We start from the raw sequence: 21,178 nt of genomic DNA on the forward strand, positions 1-21,178 counted from the left end.
TTTGAAGAGGTTTTCCATTTCTGTTCGTATATTCAGCATTAGTTGTCTCAGCTCTTGTGTCTCATTTGAGCTATTGGTTTGTTCCTTTGACTGAGCCATATTCTCAATCTTTTGAGCGTGGACAGTTATCTTCTGCTGCTGGCGTCTGGGCATTTATTCAGATTTCTCTTGGTGTTGGACCCAGCAAGGTTGTAATATTTTTCTGTGAAATCTCTGGGTTCTGTTTTTCTTATCCTACCCAGTAGGTGGCGCTCGTGGCACACGTTTGTCTGCGGGTCCCACCAGTAAAAGGTGCTGTGGGACCTTTAACTTTGGAAAACTCTCGCCGTCCTGGGGGTTCGCTAGCCGAAGCGGCTTGAGCCGGCCCAGGGTCCGAACGCAGGGAGGGTGTCCGAACGCAGGGAGGGTGTCCGAACGCAGGGAGGGTTGCTGGTCGCCGCAGCCAGGGAAAGAGCCCGTCCGAATTTCCTAGTCGGCCCTGGGCAACAAGCGTGGCGGGAGGGCGCCAGCGGCAGCGGCCCGCCCGAGAGAGTGCACGTTCCCCGGGAGTCACGGGTTTGGAAGGGGCCTCCCCCACCCGTCACCGTTCTCCGCGGCCTGGGGGTTTCCGATCCAATTCTCTCAGTTGGTCCGGGGGCTGCGCGTGGTGTGGGCGCCAGTCGCCTTGGTTTCAGGGGACCACCTCTCCACTTCTCCCAGCCGGCCCGGGAAGGGGGAAGGGAGTAACTCCGGCCGCTTGCCACCCCGCCCGGTAAGGCCCGCGCGCCTCGGCGATCTCACCCGAGCTGCTTCTCTCAGCCAGCCAGCCGTTCCAGGATGGGGTACGCTGTCTTTTTTATCTCTGTTGTGGCTTTGGGCGCTTTCTGTATCGTTTCTACTCCCCTAGTAGGTGTCCTGGAGAAGAAACTAAGATCCGCGCGTCTTACTAAGCCGCCATCTTCCAGCTCAGCACAGCTTTTACTGCATCCCATAAGTGCTGATAAGTTGTATTCTCACTTTCATTCATCTCCAGATAGCTACTGATTTCTCTAGCAATTCTTCTTTGACCCACTGGTTGTTTAAGAGTGTGTTATTTGATTTCCATATGTTTGTGAATGTTCTCATTCTTTGGGGGTTATTGAGATCCAGCTTCATCCCATTGTGATCAGAGAAAATGTTTTGAATAATTTCAGTATTTTTATATTTTAAAGACCTGTTTTGTGCCCTAGCATATGATCTATCCTGAAGAATGTTCCATGAGTACTAGAGAAGAATGTATGACCTCATGCTTTTTGAGATGCAATAACCTATATATGTCTGTTAGATCTAATTCATTTATCAATTTATTTAACTTCTCTATTTCCTTGTTGATCTTACGTCTGGTTGTTCTATCTATAGAGGAGAGTGGTGTATTGAAGTCTCCTGCTGTTATTGTTGAAACATCTATCGCTCCCTTCAGTTTTGCCAGTGTCTGTCTCATGTACTTTGGAGCTCCTTGACTGGAAGCGTTAACATTTATGATTGTTATATCTTCATGGTGAATTGACCCTTTAATTAGTATATAGTGTCCTTCTTTGTCTCTTATGATGTCTTTACATTTAAAGTCTATTTTATCCGATATTAGTATAGCTTCTCCTGCTTTCTTTTGGTTACAACTTGCGTGGAAAATCTTTTTCCATCCTTTCACTTTCAATCTATTTGTATCCTTATGTCTGAATGCGTCTCTTCTAAACAGCATATAGCTGGATTACGTTTCTTAATCCATTCCACCAATCTGTATCTTTTAATTGGTAATTTTAGTCCATTAACATTCAGAGTTATTACTGAAAAGGTGTTTCTTGATTCCACCATCTTATCTTTTTATTATATTAATCAGATCTATATATTCTTTTCCCTCTTTCTCTTTGTATTCTTTAAATTACCCTTAGTGGTATTCTTCAATTCTGTGCCCTCCTCCAGACCTCCCTATCCTGTCCTTTTTTTTTTTTCAGCTGGCAGAACTGCTTTTAGTATTTCTCGTAGGGCTGGTCTCTTATTAACAAATTGTTTCAGGACCTCTTGTCTTTGAAAAGTTTAATCTCTCACTCAGTTTTGAAGGACAGTTTGGTTGGGTACAGAATTCTTGGCTGGAAGTTTTTCTCTTTCAGGATCTTGAATATATCATACCACTGCCTTCTTGCCTCCAGGGTGCTAGTGGAGTAGTCTGAACTCAGTCTTATTTGATTTCCCTTGTATGTAATAGATTGTTTTTCTCTTGCCACTTTCAGGATTTTCTGCTTCTCTTCAACATTTGACAGACTGATTAGTATGTGCCTTGGGGAAGGCCTGTTTGGATTTATTCTGAGTTCTTTGGGCTTCTTTGACTTGTATATTTATGCCCTTTATGAGGGTTGGGAAATTTTTCCCCATATATCCTCAACTATTCTTCCTAGGCCTTTACTCCTCTCTTCTCCTTTTGGGACAGCAATGATTCTTTTATTTGTGCGCTTTGTTTTGTCTATCATTTCCCTGAGTTCCCATTTAGTTTTTTCCATCTTTTTTGCCATTTGCTGTTTTGAGTCTTCAAAGTCAATTATCCTGTCCTCTGTATCACTTATTCTTTCTTCTGTCTCTTCAAATCTGTTGTTGTGTGCCTCTAGTATGTTTTGTATTTGATCAGCAGTCTTTAATCTTCATATCGCTATTTTTCTATTTATTCTTTCAAATTCCTCTTTATGCTTTTCTACTGTCTTCTTGATCTCCTTTATGTCATTTGCTATCCCACTTATTTTATTAAGTAGAGTTGTATGAACATCTTTGATTAGTTGTTCTAGCATCTGTGTCTCCTCTGATGTTTTAATTTGATCATTGGGCAGGGCTATATCTGTCTACATTGTGATATGCTTAGTGATCTTCTGCTGTCTCTGTAGCATGTAAATGTCTTGATTGATTCACTTTGGGATTTGATATCTTTCAGTAGTCCTAAGGCCTTATGTTTGCAGGACAGTTGTATAGCAGGGAGCAGGGCACAGGGTAGGCACTCAGTGTGGTGATTTGTTTCAGGGCAGGTATAGGTGCAGTTTGGGGGTGTTAAGCTGAAGTTTGTGAACATGGGTACCCAGTGGCCAAGGAGGATGTAACTGTGCGGGTGTGCCGGTCTGGGAGGTATAATCATGTTGTGCCCTAATCTAAGGCACAGTGCCCTTTGTGCACATGCGTAGAGCTGTGGCAGCAGGTCAGCTTTATGCCTTTGTGGGTTGAGGGCAGATGTGACCTGGCTGCTCAGGTCAGCACTTTCTCAGATCTGTGAAGTGTAGCTGAAGGCCATGCATATACACGGTTCTAGGACTGTTGTAAATGCGGTTCCCAGAGCTGAATGACATGATTGGAGGCCTGTGTGCATGCGTGGGCTTAGGAGTGCCATAAATGGATGCACAGAGCTCAGAGTGGGCGGAGTGAGGCTGTGCAACACTATGGGTGGTAGGGAAGGGAGGTGGGGCAGCCTAGATATGGAGGTTAGTGCCCACAGCCTTTATGTACTGGCAAGCGTCTGCAGGGAACAGGGAGGGGGAGGTTGTGCTGGAAGGGGTGCAGGAGAGGTGGGTGGGCTGCACTTGGTGTGGTGGTGTGGGCAGTACATGCACTGGCGTCTGGTGGGGTGGGGGCACCTGGAGCGCGGGGAATGGGAGCAGATGACAGGGTTTGGGTGCGTGGGGTGTGGGGTGAGTTGCTGGTCACAGGGCTGCACTGTTGAGGGTAATACATCCTGGCTTACTCCCTAGTCCCAGGCGCCCATCCATGTACTTCTGCGGGCTCCGTACCTCTGCACCAGTCTCTATCTTTTTGCCTCTCAGTTCTTCGGCCTCTGCAACCAGAGCTGCCATATGTGGTGCAGAAGGCTCTCCAGCTACAGTCCTGAATCACCACGATACACTCAGTCACCCTCCTGTTCCTTCTCTAACTTTTCCGTGGAGAATGGCCTTTATCAATTTTTAACATGCATCATGTATTACAGTTATTTAGCCAGTGCTCAGGACACTTGTTATACCAAGTTTTGTTTTTTCTTAAAGGCAAGGACCCAAAACTACCCTTTCTTTCTTTTGCTTCTGTAGCATCTTATATATTGCCCTAGGCGTTCTTTAGGTTTGGCAGAAGTGGTTTTGGTTGGGATTTGGTGAGTTATTAGCAATGTCTCACTGAAGCTTGCGTAAGAGGACCTCCAGGGCAGCTTCTTGACTCTATTTGAACTCTCTCAGCCATTGATACCTTATTTGTTAGACTTTTTCCCCCTTTTGGTCAGGATGGCATCGTTGATTTCATGGTACCAGGGCCAGGCTCATCCCTGGAGGTCATCTCCCACGCCGCCAGGGAGCCTTTCACCCCTGGGTGTCATGTCCCATGTAGGAGGGATGGCAGTGGTTTCATTTGCAGAGTTGGGCTTAGAGAGAGAGAGGGGCCACATCTGAGCAACAAAAGAGGTCTTCCGGAGCTGACCCTTAGGCACACCCTTAGGTAGGCTAAGCTTCTCCGCTTCGTACGTAATGTTCACAAGAACAAGCCTCAAGATCAAGGGCTTGGGCTATTGATTTGGGTGTCCCTAATGTTTGACACTGTATCCGGGATTTCCCTGATGATAAAGTTTAATAGTTCCATATTTTTTCTCCCATCTCTCAAGGAACTTTGTCAATACTTTTTGATTATCTGCTTAGTATACTCTGCCATGTATCCAGGCATTATATTAAACTATACAGGATTAAAGGCTCTCATTCTTATTCTGAGCTCCGTGTGTTTGGATTGTTTAAATGATCTATCCAGACAGGTTGAGTTAGATTATGTGCTACAGAAAATTTGTTCTGGGCAAAACAAACCTTTCTTCCTTTGGTCTCAAAGAATGGGTGAGGTTCTAAAATATAGACAATACCTTCCTTACCACTGTAGTGTGAATTACCTTATTCCCAACCTAGTCGGCTTTGTTCTTATCTCTAAATAGCAGGTTATACATACATAAACTAGTCTCTCAAAATCCAGAAATAACAATTACTGCTCCAAACTAAGTGTGACTGCCGTAAGAGCTTTCAATCCAGGCCCTGGTTTTGTTGTAAGTATTTACTAAATGAGATCATACGTTATTTGCTCTTTTATAATCTGGCTTATTTGCCTCACCAAATATCCCGTAGGTTTATTCACATTGTTGCATGCCTCACAACTTCTGCCTTTTTGTAGCAGCACAATGTTTGATCATTTCTATATATCATCATTCACCAGTCTACTTCTCAGTCAGTGCATCTTTCAACCACCTCCATTTACCGGGCCCCTTAACTTTTTTTAATATTTACTATTTAAAATGAATTTATTTCCCATTTTGTCCTGGAATAGGTTTAAAGCAGCTCACCAAGATGCAGTAAGATTAAGAGTATGGTCTCTGGAGTTGGTCCACCTGGGTTCAAATTCCACCTCTTCTCCAGGGTCTTGATTTTATATCCCGAAGATGAAATTTAAAATTTTAATATTGTTATTAAAATTTTCAAATATATATGAAAGTAGAAGAACAGTGTAACAACTCCCTGTTACCCAGCTTCCACAGTTATCAATATATTTCATCCATATTGCCCCACTCCCTATTCTTTGTTGGGTTTTTTCCCAGCTTTATAGAGGGATAATTTACATACCATAAAATTAGGTCATAGTAAGTATGCAACTCAATGATTTTTAGTGCATTTATAGAGTTGTGCAGTCACCACTACAGTCTACTTTTATAATATTTCCTATATGAAATTAAATATGTCATCAGTATTTAATCATAGATGCAATTGGAAAGGATCTTAAAGTTTATTGCATTCAAGCATTGTTTTACATATTATGATTTTTTTTCCTTCCCATCCCATGAGATGGTTCTCTAATTCTTCCTGTATAGACTTAGTAAAGGGTGGATTAGGATATTTCCCAAGCTAGTAGCCCATTCTGTGTCTGAACAACACTCAACTGTTTTAAAATAAAGGTGCTCCATTGCCATATAATAGCTCTTCTGATTTTAGGTGATAGACATCTCTCTTCACGTTTCTGTTTCTTTTTGTCATCTTTTAAATCTTCCCTCATTACATGATAGTCATATTTGAATTATCTTACAAGCATATTCACTGAGATTCCTGACTTTATTACACTCAGAGAAATAGCTTCTTGAGTATTAAAGGAGAGATATGTAAATAAAGCAATAATTGTTCAAAAGAGACTTTAAAAAGTCATGTTTTCACTTTGAGTAAATCAGTTTAAAAGTACTAAAATGTTTCTAGCATCATGACATGAGAAATAATTTTTTGCCAGACATTTGTTATTCCATTTTCACTTTTAGTACTGTTGCTCATAAAGTAATCCAAAGAGAAATTGTAGTAGTATAAAAAAATGTGCTTTCTTTTAAGCTGCTTTGTAGGGTTTGAGATTTTTTGGATTATGAAATTTTGGGAATACATCATTTTGAAGTGGCACTGATCACTGTAACCTTTTTTGACATACCCCTCTCACTCTCCCTGTCCCCCTTACTTGCTTAATTTTTCTGCAGAGAACTTATCTCCATCTCATGTTATGCATTTTACTTATTTATATGTGTCCTTTTTGTCTCCTGCTCCTCATTAGAATGTAAGTTTCATAAAGGTAGAGATTTCTGCTTTCTTCATACTATAAAGTGTCTCAGTGTTTTGAGCAATGTCTAATATATATTAGGTACTCCAAAAACACTTGAATGAATGAACACACCAATCAACAGCCAGCCAGTCCCTTTGAGAATCTGATGAAGCGAAGAACCCTGTTCTCAAAAACGAATGCACATACATGTAAAATATTGTATACAATTTCAGAAGCTTCACAGAGCTCGTGAAGCTTATTCATGGACCTTAGATTTTAAATTCCACCTTGACCCAGTCACTTATTTTTGAAACTGTGAATATCTATCCTTTCAGAGCAAAGAAAAACTCTATGAGTTTATTAAGAAATATAGCTTTATTAAGGAATAAAGCTCTTTTGTCTCTTTCATGCAATCCATGTCATTCTCCTCTTCCACAGATTAACATTCACTGGTTACCTAGTACATGACCCCCAGCAGCCCCAGGTTCACATGACATCTTAGTTCAGGAGCCCAGTAGAGATTGATCAAAATTCTGTGTTTCATTTCCAAAATTCCAAAACAATTTTCCCATCTGCCCCTGCTTAGATCAGGTAGGCACGCCTCCTGTTCAGTGCATTTAGCTGGGAGTGGGATTGAGGAGCTTGCCTCCACCTTCCACACTCTGATAGCAATCTTTGGCAAGGGCCATCGGTTGAGTAGATACCATGACAGGTGATGTGCTGCCAGTGACACAGCCAGAAATCGGACTGACACTGAATGAAGTTCTGACCATGGGGTGGAAGTGGGGGACTGAAAATTGTTTGATATAGTTTGTTGATTCTTTGTTGACTGGATTTACTAGGATTTTTTTTTATGTGCATTTATTTTAGGTATACCAACAGTACCATTATTGTCACTACAAGTAAGCCAGTCCCTCACATCTGTGCCACCAATGAACCTAGCTACTACTACATTACCAGGTAATAGAGGACTAAAGACCTCTTTAATTATACTAGCATTATTAATGTCTTGCATCTTAAAAAATTGAAAAAATCTTATATATGTATATATATATGGTGACTTTGTTATGTCTTTTAATCTCATTCATCTCTGCAGTAAATTGTGATAAATGAAACGAATTGTGATAAATGGCAACTTTCTTTAGCAGACAAGGAAACAGATGTTCATTACCTAGCTAGTTAGCCGCAAAGTCTATGGCTTCTTACTGTCAGCCTGTTTAGCCTTTGCCCTGAACAGCATGAACTAGGAATAAGGAGCATGTAAAAGTTTCCTTCTTCAGCACTGCCTAGTTAGGTCTTCCTTATAAGTGTTTATGTGCATAGGTATTGTTTGTGTCCAGAAGAAAGTTCTCCTTATTTGGATCTTTAGTACCCCACATGTTAAATTAAACTTTTATTTCTCTTAATAGTCCCAGTGATGGCCATATTATTTCAAGGAGCAAATATACTTTTATTGTGAGGGCCTTTAATTGTATGACTTAAGATGTTGTTACACAGACATGATAAATATTACACAAATGTGTATGCACACCCAGAAAGATAAAGCAAGTATGTTAAATGTTAACACTTGAGGAATTTAGAGAAAGGTATAATACGAAGGGATTCTTTGTATTATTTTTGCGACTGTAAGTGTAAATTATTTTGGAATAAAAAATTTAAAAACAGAGTCCAAGAGATTGTAAGTCTTCACCAACTAAGAAAATTTCATGTGTGCTGTGATAAATTAGCACTCAGGCCATCATCATTCTTGTTCTTCTAGTATTTTCGCAGTGTTAGTTATTTTTTTTACCCCTATCCATGTAGTCATGTATTCACTTAGTCATGGAAATATATTTCAGACAAGTGAGATTTTGTTGTTGTTAATGTTATTTTGATACAAAACTGCTACATATTAAGTGAATTTCTAGAATTTTCACTTTGAAATAGACAATATCTTTTTCAGTATGCAAGGACTTTTTCTCTAGGTGAAGTGGTTTACCTTTTGTTCTTCTCTTGCCTTCTCTTCAGGTCTGATGCCTTTACCAGCAGGACTCCCTGACCTCCCCACCCTCCCCAATCTCAACCTCCCCACACCACACATCATGCCAGGTGTGGGCTTCCCGGAAGTCGTGAACCCGGGTATGTTGCAGATCTTACCATCCTAGGACCACTCTCTCTTATAAGAAGCTTCAGCCAGGAAAGCCGAGCCTCTGAGTATTTTTCTGGAAAGGGCAAACGTATTTGAGCTATTTCAAATAAATATCAATTATTTTATTAAAAAGCCTTTTCAAAAAAAAGGAGCTGATGATCTTTGTGATTCTTAGGGAGACAATAGAATAGAAAGATGAGGGAGGGCATGGGTAAAAATACCATCCAAAATGTGTTGAAGCTACCAATAAGCATTCAGCTCTCTGCTTGCCTGCTTCTGCTCCCCTTTACTCCTTTCCCTGCATCCTGACAGCTCAAGCACCACTCGAGTTGTAGAAATAAAGAACAGTGATTGGCCTTGCTGTAACTGAATGTAATGAAGAATGTACAGTTTGCCCAGTGGAGGTGAATGAACTGCCCATTATTGTTTTTGGGTTTGGGGCAGTTGCCACCAAGGGAGTAGTGTTGCATGTTTATGTGGCCCACCCAGAAACATAGGCTCTCTGGACAGATGACCAGAGCTCTCTCCTTTGATCAGCAGGTTGGGCTTATTTTTTGGTAAATATTCTTCACTCTTGAATGCTTTTGTAATAAAACTGTGAGAGATTTTAGCTGCACAGGGTTAAGACAGATATTTAGTGTTTATACTCACTTTGCACTTAGCAAAATGAAATGCTTATCCCTCCAAATGAAGAGCAAGGTGTCCTAGATGTCTGCTCTTATAGTTAAGCATAATCTAAATTACCTTAAACTTTGAGCAGGCCATGTGCCAGGGGTTATTTTTAATTGTATATCTCAGTGGTTTGGCCTATCAACGATGCCAAGTAGTGATCTTATTACATGGTAGTGTGCATTGTCACACTTTTGTCTAGACTATATGTGTCCCTGTTGTAACATTCACTATGTGTTTGTATTTATTAACCTGTCCTCATTAACCCATTTAGGTCCTGAGCATGGGATTTGAAAAACAAAAGAAGTACTAGTAAACTCAAATTAGCATTTACTTAGTAAACATTTTCTTTCATTCTTATAGTCCTAGCTCCTCCCAAACTGAAAGACTCCAACAGTATTAGGGATTTCACCAACCCAATGGCTGCCCTGATTTGTTTTACAACCTGCTTTTCCTTTGTTTCTTTTTTTTTCTTGGGTCTGTGGGCTGGGAATTGAACCTGGGTCTCCTGCGTAGCACATGAGCATTCTATTTCCTTTGTTTCTTAAAAAAGTACTATTGCTTTCCTTCATTCTGCATTTTAAAATCATTAGGCCAGAACTTTCACAGAAGGGTTGGCATCTGTTTCTCTTCTTCCTGTTGTCAATTAAGACAGCAGCTGTAACTCAGCTTTGCACCTTACCTGGAACAAGTGTAAACTCTTCCATCCAGCATTCAGTGTAGCTGCATTGCTTGCTGTGTGGGCTCCTGTCCATCCTGACTGGGAAAAGCCTTTCTTCTCTGAGCTGGGTTTCCCTCTCAGTGTGGGACTGAATTCCATGTAGCCTAGAGCTGAAGGAACCTTAGTAGACCAGTGAATGTTTAATTCTGTCATAGCCTTCAGCTAGGGAAAAGTGAAGAGTGTGGTTTGTGTTCTCTCCTAAACTTCTCTTTCCTTAATGAAACGCAAATAAAAATAGTCATTTGGCTGTGACTGCTGCCCTCTTAGTGCTCGGAGGATATATGATCTTGTGCCATTTTTGTCCTAGGTTTGCCACCTCTTCCTTTCTTGCCTCCCCAAGACATACCTGGCATTGAACCTCTCCCTATGCCATCCAAGTTCCTCCCGCCATTCCCTTTGGCTCCAGAGATCTCTTCTGCAGCAAGCTCTGGGGAGCTGCTGTCTTCCCTTCCACCCACCAGCAACCCACCCTCCGACCCTGTCATGACTACTGCCAAGGCAGATGCTGCCTCTTCACTCACGGTGGATGTGACAACCCCTCCTGCAAAGACCGCTGAGGACAGAGTCAGCGAATCCACCCTGGCCAGTGAGAAGCCTCTTTCTGCAGTTACGGATGCAAATGCTTCTGAATCACCTTAAGTTTGAACCGTTCTTTGGAATTGGCGTGGTATATTTATTTAACCACAGGAGCGTGTTTGGAAATGCAAATTATCATTAATTTCATACTAGTTTGTATCGAATCTGTAGGCATCCTGTAAATAATTCCAAGGGGAAAACTAAGCAAGAGGATGTGGGCTATGTCCTGCCAGGTTGGGGTGCAGTTCATGGGCTGGGGAGAGAAAGTTAGAAAGTGCTTGTATTTTAAAACAACCAAAAGAATTATAAGGGTGGCTTGCTGCCAGGTTTCCACTGCCATTCTTGGGGATGTACATCTTTGGGAAAGTAGTGACAGGATGTCCACTGAGTTTCCTGTCTCCCTACTTCTCCTTCTGTAAGAAAACAAAATATTTTATGTCTAGTACTCACACACGGCATTTCTTGTAGTTTGTAAATCATTTGCAAGAATGCAAACCACTTCACTAAATTATGAAAAGAGATATTTTACTTTTGGTCTCTGTGAGTTGCATCTCTGCTAAGGTTTACAGGAAAATTCCAACTAAAGATATTTGTTAAAGTTACACAGTGTGCACTATTAATTGAACATCTTTTTATTCAGCCTCTACACAGATCCTTGTTTTGAGCTCTCAAAATTACTCAGACAACATTTTGTACCTGCTGCTGTTATGCTTATAAAGTCCACCATAAAATGGCATTTAAAAGAAATAAAGAGATGTTGCACAGTTTTAAACCAGAAGGTGGCACTTTGTGGCTACTTAAAATATTATGGCTACTGGTACACATAGCTACAGCAATAAATTACAATAATTTCACGTCTTGTGTTATATTTAAATTACAACTCCTAATTGCCATGTATATACTTGTTAGTCCCCAGTCTGTCACACATCTTTAAGGTAATTTTTCACATTTTATATTTGCTTTCTCCTGATTTTTTAAAAGATGATAAGTTAACTGGAATTGATATGTTGAATGAAATTAAACAGATCTTGTATACCTGTTTTTGAAATAAGATGAAAAGTTCATCAGTCATTGACCTGGTGCTTGTGTGAAAACACCTCATTTCTCCTACAGTGGTGAATGCTGCTAAAGTAGCACCATACGTGACTGATGACTGACCTCTGACCACTCAGCCAGAAACCAGAGTCATCAGCACCAACCCAGCATGTCAGGAGTGGCAGGGGGTGGGGGAGCCTCTGCTAGCCAGCTTTAGAAAACATGAAGCCAGGATTGTAGTTGAAGCTAAATGATAAAGGAAGTCTCCAGCTCTACATAGCTTCTGTTGTTTGCATTATAAATACTTCTAGGTTATTTTTCTTGGTCCACAATCATGTTTTATGGAAAGGAGCTTATAACAGATAGAAAAACTTTCACAAGTACATTCAGTGATACAATTTTCAGCTTTCCAGAAAGGGGTAAGTTGGGCAAGTTGTTACTACTTCCTAAAAGATGTTCATATTAAAAAAAAAAATTTTAAGGAGATACTTCAATGAATAACAAGTGAATAATTTTTCAGCTTTGAAAAAAAACTTTTTTTAACAGCAGTTCCTACAAGAACAAGTGATTCTTAATTCTTGAGATCAAAGTTCTTATTTGAGAATGTTGAGAGCCTAGACCATCTTCCCAGAAAAATGTCCATAAGCATATGTAAAGTTAAAGGTTCTGTGAGATCCTCAGCATTCACTTTGAAAACAGGGCCCAGATTTGTCCCCAGTTGCCTCATTGAATCTTTTTGTGGGGGGGATAGGGTTCATGACTGGGAACTGGACCCAAGTCTCCTGCATAGCAGACAAGCATTCTGCCATTGAACCACCCATGCACCCAGTCTTAATGGATCTTCCCTGAGGTAAAAGACACTTAGATACTTTCTATACTTCCTTCAGAAAACCCAGTTTAGGTATTTATAGATCCAGTGCCAGGTGCCAGAAATATGTCAAAGATAGCATCCATAACAGTAATCCACTCACCACTTTGGAGGGGACACAGACTAGGGAGGGAGCCTCATGGCACCCCAGGGCGAGTGCTCTGCTGGAGAGGGAGCTCTAAAGCTCCCACCAAGTAAGTTCATAACTAGTTAGAATCACCATTGAAGTTAACTCTGTCTGAATGCAGATACATGAGAGGCACAAGGCTATCGATAAGGGGAAGGACATAATTTTGGATAGGTTCAATTACAAAAATTCTCAGAATCATTTACTTAATCAAGATTGTTTACATCTCCTGTGTTCAGGTAGTTTGAGGCAGCCAGTCTGAGGTTCATATGGCCCACCACAGTGTCAATAACCCTAGCTCTTGGAATTCTGTTGGTTTGTTGTTTCCATTCCCAATGTTATTACATGGTCTCAAATGGCAGCTGGAGCCTGAGTCATTCCATCCTTAGCCTGGCTAGCAAGAAGAGAAGGTACACTTTAAGGACATGTCTTGGAAGTTGCATGTGGCACCTGGTCTTCTGTCCTGGCAAGAACAGTCACACGGTCACTTGTAGCTGAAAAGGAGACTGGGAAATGTAGTCCTTATTCTGGGTCTCCATGTGTTCAGCTAAGTCTCAAGGTGCCAATACTATGGAGGAGGATAAAAGCTAGTGAGGGACAGTTACCAGCATCTGCCGCCACATATAGAGCTGAGTATGACCCTTACACTTGAGGGCACGACACAGGTCCACTGTGTGCCCAGGATTTGATGAGAGCAAGGGAAAGGGGTACTTCTGCGAAGGGTGCTGAAAGAGAGGCAGGAAGGTTTCTGAGATGGCATTTGATGAGAAGAATCGGGCAAAGAAGACAGAAACCATTCCAGGTTAGGAAGGGAAGTATTTGAGGAACAGCAAGGAGTTGGAGCAGACCCTCTGTTCTCAGCTAGGAAGTTTGAGCTTTGTCTTAAAAATTGTCATCACTGAAGATTTCCATGAGGGTGGAATGCAGTGAGAACCAGCTCAGATTTGCATTTGAGAATGCTAACTCCAGCAGTGTGGAGGATGGAGGGAGAAGCAGCAGTCTCTCCAGAGGCACCCAGCTCTAAAATGAGCAGCAGAGGGAAGACCTTTAGAAGAGACTGAAGAAATTGAAGACTTTGGTAGCTAAGGTATATTACTGCTGCTGAGTATGATGATGACTTTATCTTTTCCCTTTTGATTTTTGTTCTGTTTTATGTTTAGTCCTTTCTAAAACTACTTACCTTGAAACTGCTTGGCTTAACAGGATTTACATTCCTTGTAAATCGTGAAACCCAGAAATGGCCTTTTCTGGCTTCTTCCTCATTTTTGAGATGCCAAATTAAGCTCAAGGCAGGGGGTCTAAAGTCTCTGGCCACAGAAGTCCGGGAAGGCTTAGCTGGGCCTGCTGTTTAGCAGGTGAAGCTGGGGTTAAAATTCAAGGGATGGGTTGTGCTGAGGACTAACAGTCTAGAGCCCTAGATGTCACAGCCTCTGACAATTTTGGCTACTGGTACATTTATATTGTTAGAAAATAAAATGCATTTTATTTCAATTACATCTTTGTCAAAGTTTTTTGGGGGCAGAGTGCCCCTATTTTTATAGCCCTTACCTTTTAAGGAAGGCTGGGTCTCTCCATCTGCCTGAAGGTGAAGAGCATCCCCTTTAATTATCAGCTGCCACCCCACCCCCACCCCAAAGTCATTTCCAATCCCGGTCTGCAAATTAGAATCGCCTCAGTTAGAATAAAGATTCCTGGGCATTTGTAGTTTAAAAAATAATAATAACTTCCCAGGGGAATCTGATGTGCAGCCAAAGACATTAGCCTCTGTGCTAAACTGGCATTTCCCTCCTCGGGGAGCCTGTGCCCTCCCAGCCTACGATTAGCAGGTTCCTCCTTGATAATTGAGTCAGGCTGGCACATGACTTGAGAAGGGAATAAGGCAATAGAAAGCATATGCTTCTACCACTTTCCAGTGAAGGAGGTCTTTTTATCTCGGATGTATTTTACATTCTATCTAGGAAGACGATTTCCGGTGTAGCTAAACAAGGCCTTCCTTCATAGGTCTCCTAGATTTCGATTAAATAGAAGAATAGGGAATTAAGGCCACAGTCAATTACGTGAACTCGAGAACAAGAGGCCCGTGGAAGGACAAGTGGGACGGGAGCTCCCAGCACTCAGGGCGCCCCACCAGGGCAGAGAATGAAGCCAGAGACCCAGAAGCCCTTTAAATGCCTGCTCGTGGAGTGAATAACAATGGCAGGAGACAAAACCGAGCCAGCACCCTGCAGAACACTGCGGACAAGAGGACTTGAGGTTCACAAGCAGGGGCCACCGAGAGGATGCCCCGAAGACCCCAGGAGGTGAAGAGATGCTCCCGGTTTCTGTCTGCTCCCCAGTCTATTTTCACTACAAATGAGGGACTGTCAAAGCCAAACGATTAGAGTGGTGTGCACTGAAGAGCCTGATGTCCTTCTCCAGTCATGCAGAGACAAGGCCAAAATCCTTACAGTGGCTGGCTTGTTCCCCACAAGATGCCTGAGCAGACTAGCCACGTGTGACAAATACTCAATAACCAAAGGTGGCTACTGGCAACCTTGTGGACAAGGGACTAGGCTCTTCCTTCTGTGCACATTGATACTATTGGCTCTCTTTTTCTCCCTGGCTGCCTAAGGATCAGCCACTATCATAAATGACAGTAACCATTCGGACCAGGAAGTTTGACCAACTGACCACTTCAGAAGAAACAAATGGTCATTGATGTCTTTCACCCAGGGAAGACAACAGAACCTAAAAGAAATTTGGCAAAAACTAGCCAAAATGGACAAGACCAGATGTCATGTTTGGATTCAGAACCCATTTTGGTGGTGGCAGGACAACTGGCTTCAGCATGATTTATGACTCCTTGGATTATGCAAAGAAAAATGAAGCCCAAACACAGACTGACAAGACATGGCCCATATGAGTTGACCTCAAGAAAACAGCAAAATGAACACAAGAAAAGAATGAAGAAAGTCAAGGGGACTGTGAAGGCCAGAGTTGGCACTGGTGAAAAGACGGTGAATATTCTGCAGTGATTTGATTGGTAATTGTGCTAAGATTTTTCACCAGAGGACTACTACAATATAAAAACTTTAATAATTGAATGGACTACCAATCCATAGAAGATTAGTATAATTTGGGAAAAAAAGAAACCTCATGAAAAAAAAATGCCATATAATTCCATTTTCATGCAATATAAAATATACAAATAAAAATATATTGACTTAGGGATGCATACACAGATGATAACATCATAGAGAAAACGCAAACAAACTTTCTTCATGTAATTCAGGATATTGGTGACAGAAGGATGGCAGAGTGAGGCTTGTGAATTTGTGATTAGGAATTAACTCAAGTGGGGCATCTTGTGGGAGGGTGTCTATGTCCTTCCCTAATTATGACCACGTATTTCTATCAACCATCTATTTGGTGGATTCATTTTTCTGCATATAAGCTATATTTTACAATAAAACACTCTAATATTGGAAAAAAGATTAGAGGTTGCAAACTGGCTTCCCCCAGACATGTTTCCTTTGAACTGCACTGTATATATTAAAATGTGAATTAATGGCCAACTAGAAGCCAAATTTTTGGTTTCTCATGAAAAGTTATAAGACCTAACACTGGGCCCTCATTCCCACAAGGAAACAAGCACCCCCTTGGGCCTTTGCCCTCCAGCTGTCCACAGTGCCTGGTCCAAGGTCCCAGATCAGGTGTCTGAGTTTGCAGGGCCTCTCTTATTTTATTATCCTCGTAGGAACAATAGTGAAGCTTGGGGGGGGTGGGGGTGGGGGAGGCAGAAAGATGGAAAAGCAGGACTTCCATAAAGTTGGGAGTCCAGAGTCCATGGATATCTAGATCAGAAAATGAGGGCTTTTATGAACTTCATTCATTTGGATCCAAAGAATCATAGTGGAATGGGTGCTAAGGTGGACAAAATCTGAAGTTGCCTAGCCTATAAACCTGGGGAGAAATAGGTCCCTGGACATGAGGGGAATTGGAGTTTCGCCTCCGTTTTTTCCTGAAGCCATCTTCTGGGTCTCCAAACCCATTTATTATAGACAACAAAAACAAATTCTAGAGTTGAGAATTCAGAAATAAACCCACAGAACCATGGTCAACTGATTTTTGGTAAGGGTTCCAAGTAAATTGTGGAAAGAATGGTCCCTTCAAAAATGATCTTGGGAACACTAGATATTCACTTGCAAAAGAATGAATTAGGCATATACCTCACACGAAATACAAAAATTAACTCTAAATGGATCAAGGACCATATAAGAGCTAAAACTGTTAAATTTCTAGACAAAAATATAGGGAGTAACCTTCATAGCCTAGAATTTGGTAGTGATTTCTTAAATATGATACCAAAGCACAAGCAACAAAAGAAAAAATAGAATGGATTTTTTTCAAAATTTAAAACCTTTGTACATCAAAAGACACTAGTAAGAAAGTGAAAAAGAACCTTCAGAATGGGAAATAACGATGCAAACCATATGTCTGATAAGATTTTAAGATTTTAAAAACTGCTACAACAACAACAACAAAAATAACCCAGTTTAAAAATGGGCAAAGAACTTGAACAGACATTTTTCTTTCTAAAGAAGATATCTATTAAAGCCATGGTGTGACAGTGGCTCAATGGTAGACTTCTTGCCTGCCATGTCGGAGACCCAGGTTTGGTTCCCGGTGCCTGCCCATGCAAAAAAAAAGAAGAAGATATCTAAAAGGCAATAAGCACATGAAAAGATGCTCAACATTTCAACATTACAGCATCAGGGAAATGCAAATCAAAACCACAATGAGATACTACTTTGCACCCACTAGGATGGCTGTTATTTTTAAAAATCAGAAAATAACAAATGTTGGCAAAGGTGTAGAGAAACAGGAACCCTTGTCCATTGCTAGTGGCACTGTAGAATGGGGCAGCCACTGTGGAAATCAGTTTGACAATTTCTCAGAAAGTTGAAAATAAAATTATCATATTACTCCGCAATTCTACTTTCAGGTATATGTCCAGAAGAATTGAAAGCAGGGACTGGAGCAGATATTTATACACTAATGTTTACAGCAGTATTATTCACAATAGCCAAAACGTATGGATAAACAAATTTGGTATATCCATACGTTTTAGTTTCCTAGATTGCTCACAGCAGATACCATGAAATGGGTTGGCTTTAAAAACAATGGGAATTTATTCGTTTACAGATTTGAGGCCCCAAAAAACATCCAAATCAAGGCAATGCTTTCTTCCCAAAGACTGCTGGCAATCCATGGCTCCCCTGCCACGTGGCAAAGTACATGGTGCTGTTTTGTGGTCTCTTCCTTCTCTTCTGGGTTTTGTTGCTTTCAGCTTCTTGCTTCTGTGGTCTTCACTCCCTCTCTCTGTATTCATTCTGTTTATAAAGGGCTCCAGTAAGAGGATTAAGTCCTTTCCTGAATGAGGTGGTGACAGTGTGGCCCAGTTTGGGTCACCCTGGTCTTGTCTGGGACTGGTACTAATAGCTGCCTGAGATTTGGGGGAAAACACTTCAAGTATGGTGTCTAGGGATAGAATTGTGGAAACTTCTGTTTCTTTTCTTAGGTACCTGTGCATTTCCAAAATGTTTTACAAACCCAGGCATTTTAATTACTTTTCAATCAGCAAAAACAATAGAGTTATTTCCATGTAGGGTATGGGTGGGAAATAGGAGCTACATAGAGCCAGAGTAAGCCTTTTCTGTCTTGGTCTTCTGAAGCCTGTGATTTCAATCAGTCCAGGGACTGCCCAAGTGAGAAGAGGGCTGTTTTTAGTTTGCTAGCTGCCAGAATGCAATATACCAGAAATGGAATGGCTTTTTAAAAGAGGAATTTAATAAGTTGCTAGTTTACAGTTCTAAGGCCGAGAAAATGTCCCAATTAAAACAATTCTATAGAAATGTCCAATCAAAGGCATCCAGGGAAACATACCTTCGTTCAAAAAGGCCGATGAAGTTCAGAGTTTCTCTCTCAAGTGAGAAGGCACATGGTGAACATAGTCAGGGCTTCTCTCTCTGCTGGAAGGGCACATGGCAAACATGGCATCATCTGCTAGCTTTCTCTCCTGGCTTCCTGTTTCATGAAGCACCCTGGGAGGCGTTTTCCTTCTTCATCTCCAAAGGTCACTGGCTGGTGGACTCTCTGCTTCGTGGTACTACAGCATCCTCTGCTCTCTCCGCATCTCCTGGCTTTCTCTCTTATCATTCTCTTTTATAGGATTCCAGTAAACTAATCAACACCCACCCGAATGCATGGAGACATGACTCCACCTAATTCATTTTAGCAACCACTATTGATCACTCAAGATCACATCAAGATCACATCAAGATCTTGTGACTCCCCAAGTCACATCTCCAGAGCGATGATCTAATTACAGTCTCAAACATACAGTGCTGAATAGGAATTAGAAGAAATGGTTGCCTTTACAAAATAGGATTAGGATTAAAACATAGCTTTTCTAGGATACATACATCCTTTCAAACCAGCACAAGGGCAATGTCCTCCTCAGCGTTCAACAGACCTATGTATGGCCTGTAATGTCCAGAAGGAGTTCTCTACCAGGAAATCCCTAGCACTGGCCCTAAATTGGAATTATCAGGGGCGTTTCCCTTCTAATTTGCAATGCTCTGTTAATGTCTGCAAATACCCTTCTGTAGTCCGGCCAGCTATGCTGAGAGGAATGGGCTACAGAGAAAGGAAGGCAAAAGTCCGTATCATTTGCAGACATTCTTTCAGCTGAAACCTTTAGTGGTCCTGTATTTAGGTCTCCAGAAATAATGTTGACTGTCAGGCACATAGAATCCACAGAACTCTAATATCAGTTCAGTAGCAGAAAAGCCTGTGAATCCCTTGGCAGGCGCAAATGCTAAGTCATTAGGAAACAAGAAGCAGCAGCCTATTGTTGTATGAGTCCAGGAGCTCAGAGCTCATTCTCACTTTAATGAATAGGATAGCATTTACTTCACCTGTGCTTCCAAGTCTTTGTTTCTTTTTGCCTAGACAGACCAGAAATAAAAAAGGAGTGAAATCTTAGAGACAATGAAATTAATTTTTCCAAATTCAGATTTTTTTCCAGGCAAATAGTATAACCAGAGTTAAAAACACAACCCACTGGGTTATTTAGCACCCTGACGCCGCCCGTTCCACGTTCCAGGAGGAAGCAGGTGAGGGTTGATAGTGGTTGCAACATCAAAGGAGACAGGAGAGGAAGGTCCCCGGACAGACCTCAGGCCAGGCTCAGGGTCTGGGCTTGATTCCAAATGCAGTTTCACAAATCTGGTACACGGAGGGAAAGAAACAATTATTTTTTCAGTCTTTTATACCTATATGTCTATTTTAAGATGTATTGAAAATAAAGAATTGTTTCGGATGAAGTTTCCCGTAAAAATAAACTTTAGTGAGAAAAAGGAATCAATTTACAGAGGAGTGCTGAGTTGACAGGAGGTGCCATGCACCGTGCTGTGGATTTTTCCAGGTCGTTCGCGTGGCGCTGCAGGAGGTCGGGCCGCTGCCTCCATCTAACAGATAAACTACAGTTTGCTGGGTTGCCTCGGAGGGTTACCGCAGGGGGAGGCTTTTAGGTTGGAATTGAATCCTTGTAAGCCTGACCAGCCTCACGCTGCAGGGCCGCCTCAGTGCACTTGCTCTCCAGCAGTTCTGTGCTGACTATCAGAACAACCTCCACTTTTCTCCCAGGACTTCTCGCCCGGCTCCCGGCGGAGGCCGCAGCGCGCACCTCTTTCCACCAGGTGGCGCCCAAAGCCTGGGAAATCGCTGCCCCGTAGGCAGCCTCTTTCCCGGTCCACTTCACAGGGCCCCTGGGCGGGGCGGGAGCAGCCCTAAGGGTGCTGCTTTTTGTTATGGAGGAAGAGCCCTTTGCCACAGCTCTCTATTTCCCTTCCAACTCTAAACATTTAGCTGGATGGGGGCTGGGGTGCAGAAGAGCCTGGGTCTGTTCACCAAAAGGAGTCCCCTATCCACAAAAATTTAAAGTAAATATTTTGACCTGAAGATTATTAAAACCATGATGAAATGCCTTTGTGGTGTTTGTGAAACTCTCAAAGACTCGCAGGAAATATGAGGCATCTGAGAACCTGGTGCAGGGGTCTTGCTTCTCACCATTCCCACACTCCCTCTCCCTAACTCCATCTGGGGATTAAATCGTGTACTCCGCAAAAGGCATGCTCTGGACCCATCTCCTGGTCTTGTGGGTTATAAGCGCATTTATAAATAGGTTCTTTAAAGAGCTTTTAGTTACGGTGTGCCCAAACTGAATGAGGTGGTCCTTCATCCAATATGACTAAAGTCCTTACAGCAAAGGCAATTGGACACCTGAAAAGAGAAGCCACAGGAGCAGCCAGAAAGCTGCAAGTCAACAGAACCCAAAACAGAAAGAGAAGACATCGCTATATTGTCGTGTGACGGAAAAGCCAAGGACCAACAACCGCACCAGCCCCATAGGCTTTGGGGAGAAAGTATCACCTT

At 41.9% G+C, this 21,178-nt stretch overlaps 1 protein-coding gene across 1 annotated transcript in view; it reads left to right on the top strand.

Moving 5' to 3' along the window:
• The window catches only part of GORASP2 (golgi reassembly stacking protein 2), a 52,304-nt gene extending 38,110 nt beyond the window's left edge, over positions 1-14,194 (top strand). Inside the window, exons 8-10 of the mRNA XM_077154114.1 lie at positions 7,447-7,536; positions 8,584-8,694; positions 10,402-14,194. Coding sequence (XP_077010229.1) covers positions 7,447-7,536; positions 8,584-8,694; positions 10,402-10,733 — 533 coding nt within the window. The 3' untranslated portion in view covers positions 10,734-14,194. The remainder of the gene's footprint in view (positions 1-7,446; positions 7,537-8,583; positions 8,695-10,401) is intronic.
• Positions 14,195-21,178: the final 6,984 nt, after the last annotated feature.

Source organism: Tamandua tetradactyla, chromosome 3 (genome assembly GCF_023851605.1).
Source record: "Tamandua tetradactyla isolate mTamTet1 chromosome 3, mTamTet1.pri, whole genome shotgun sequence".
NCBI lineage: Eukaryota > Metazoa > Chordata > Mammalia > Pilosa > Myrmecophagidae > Tamandua > Tamandua tetradactyla.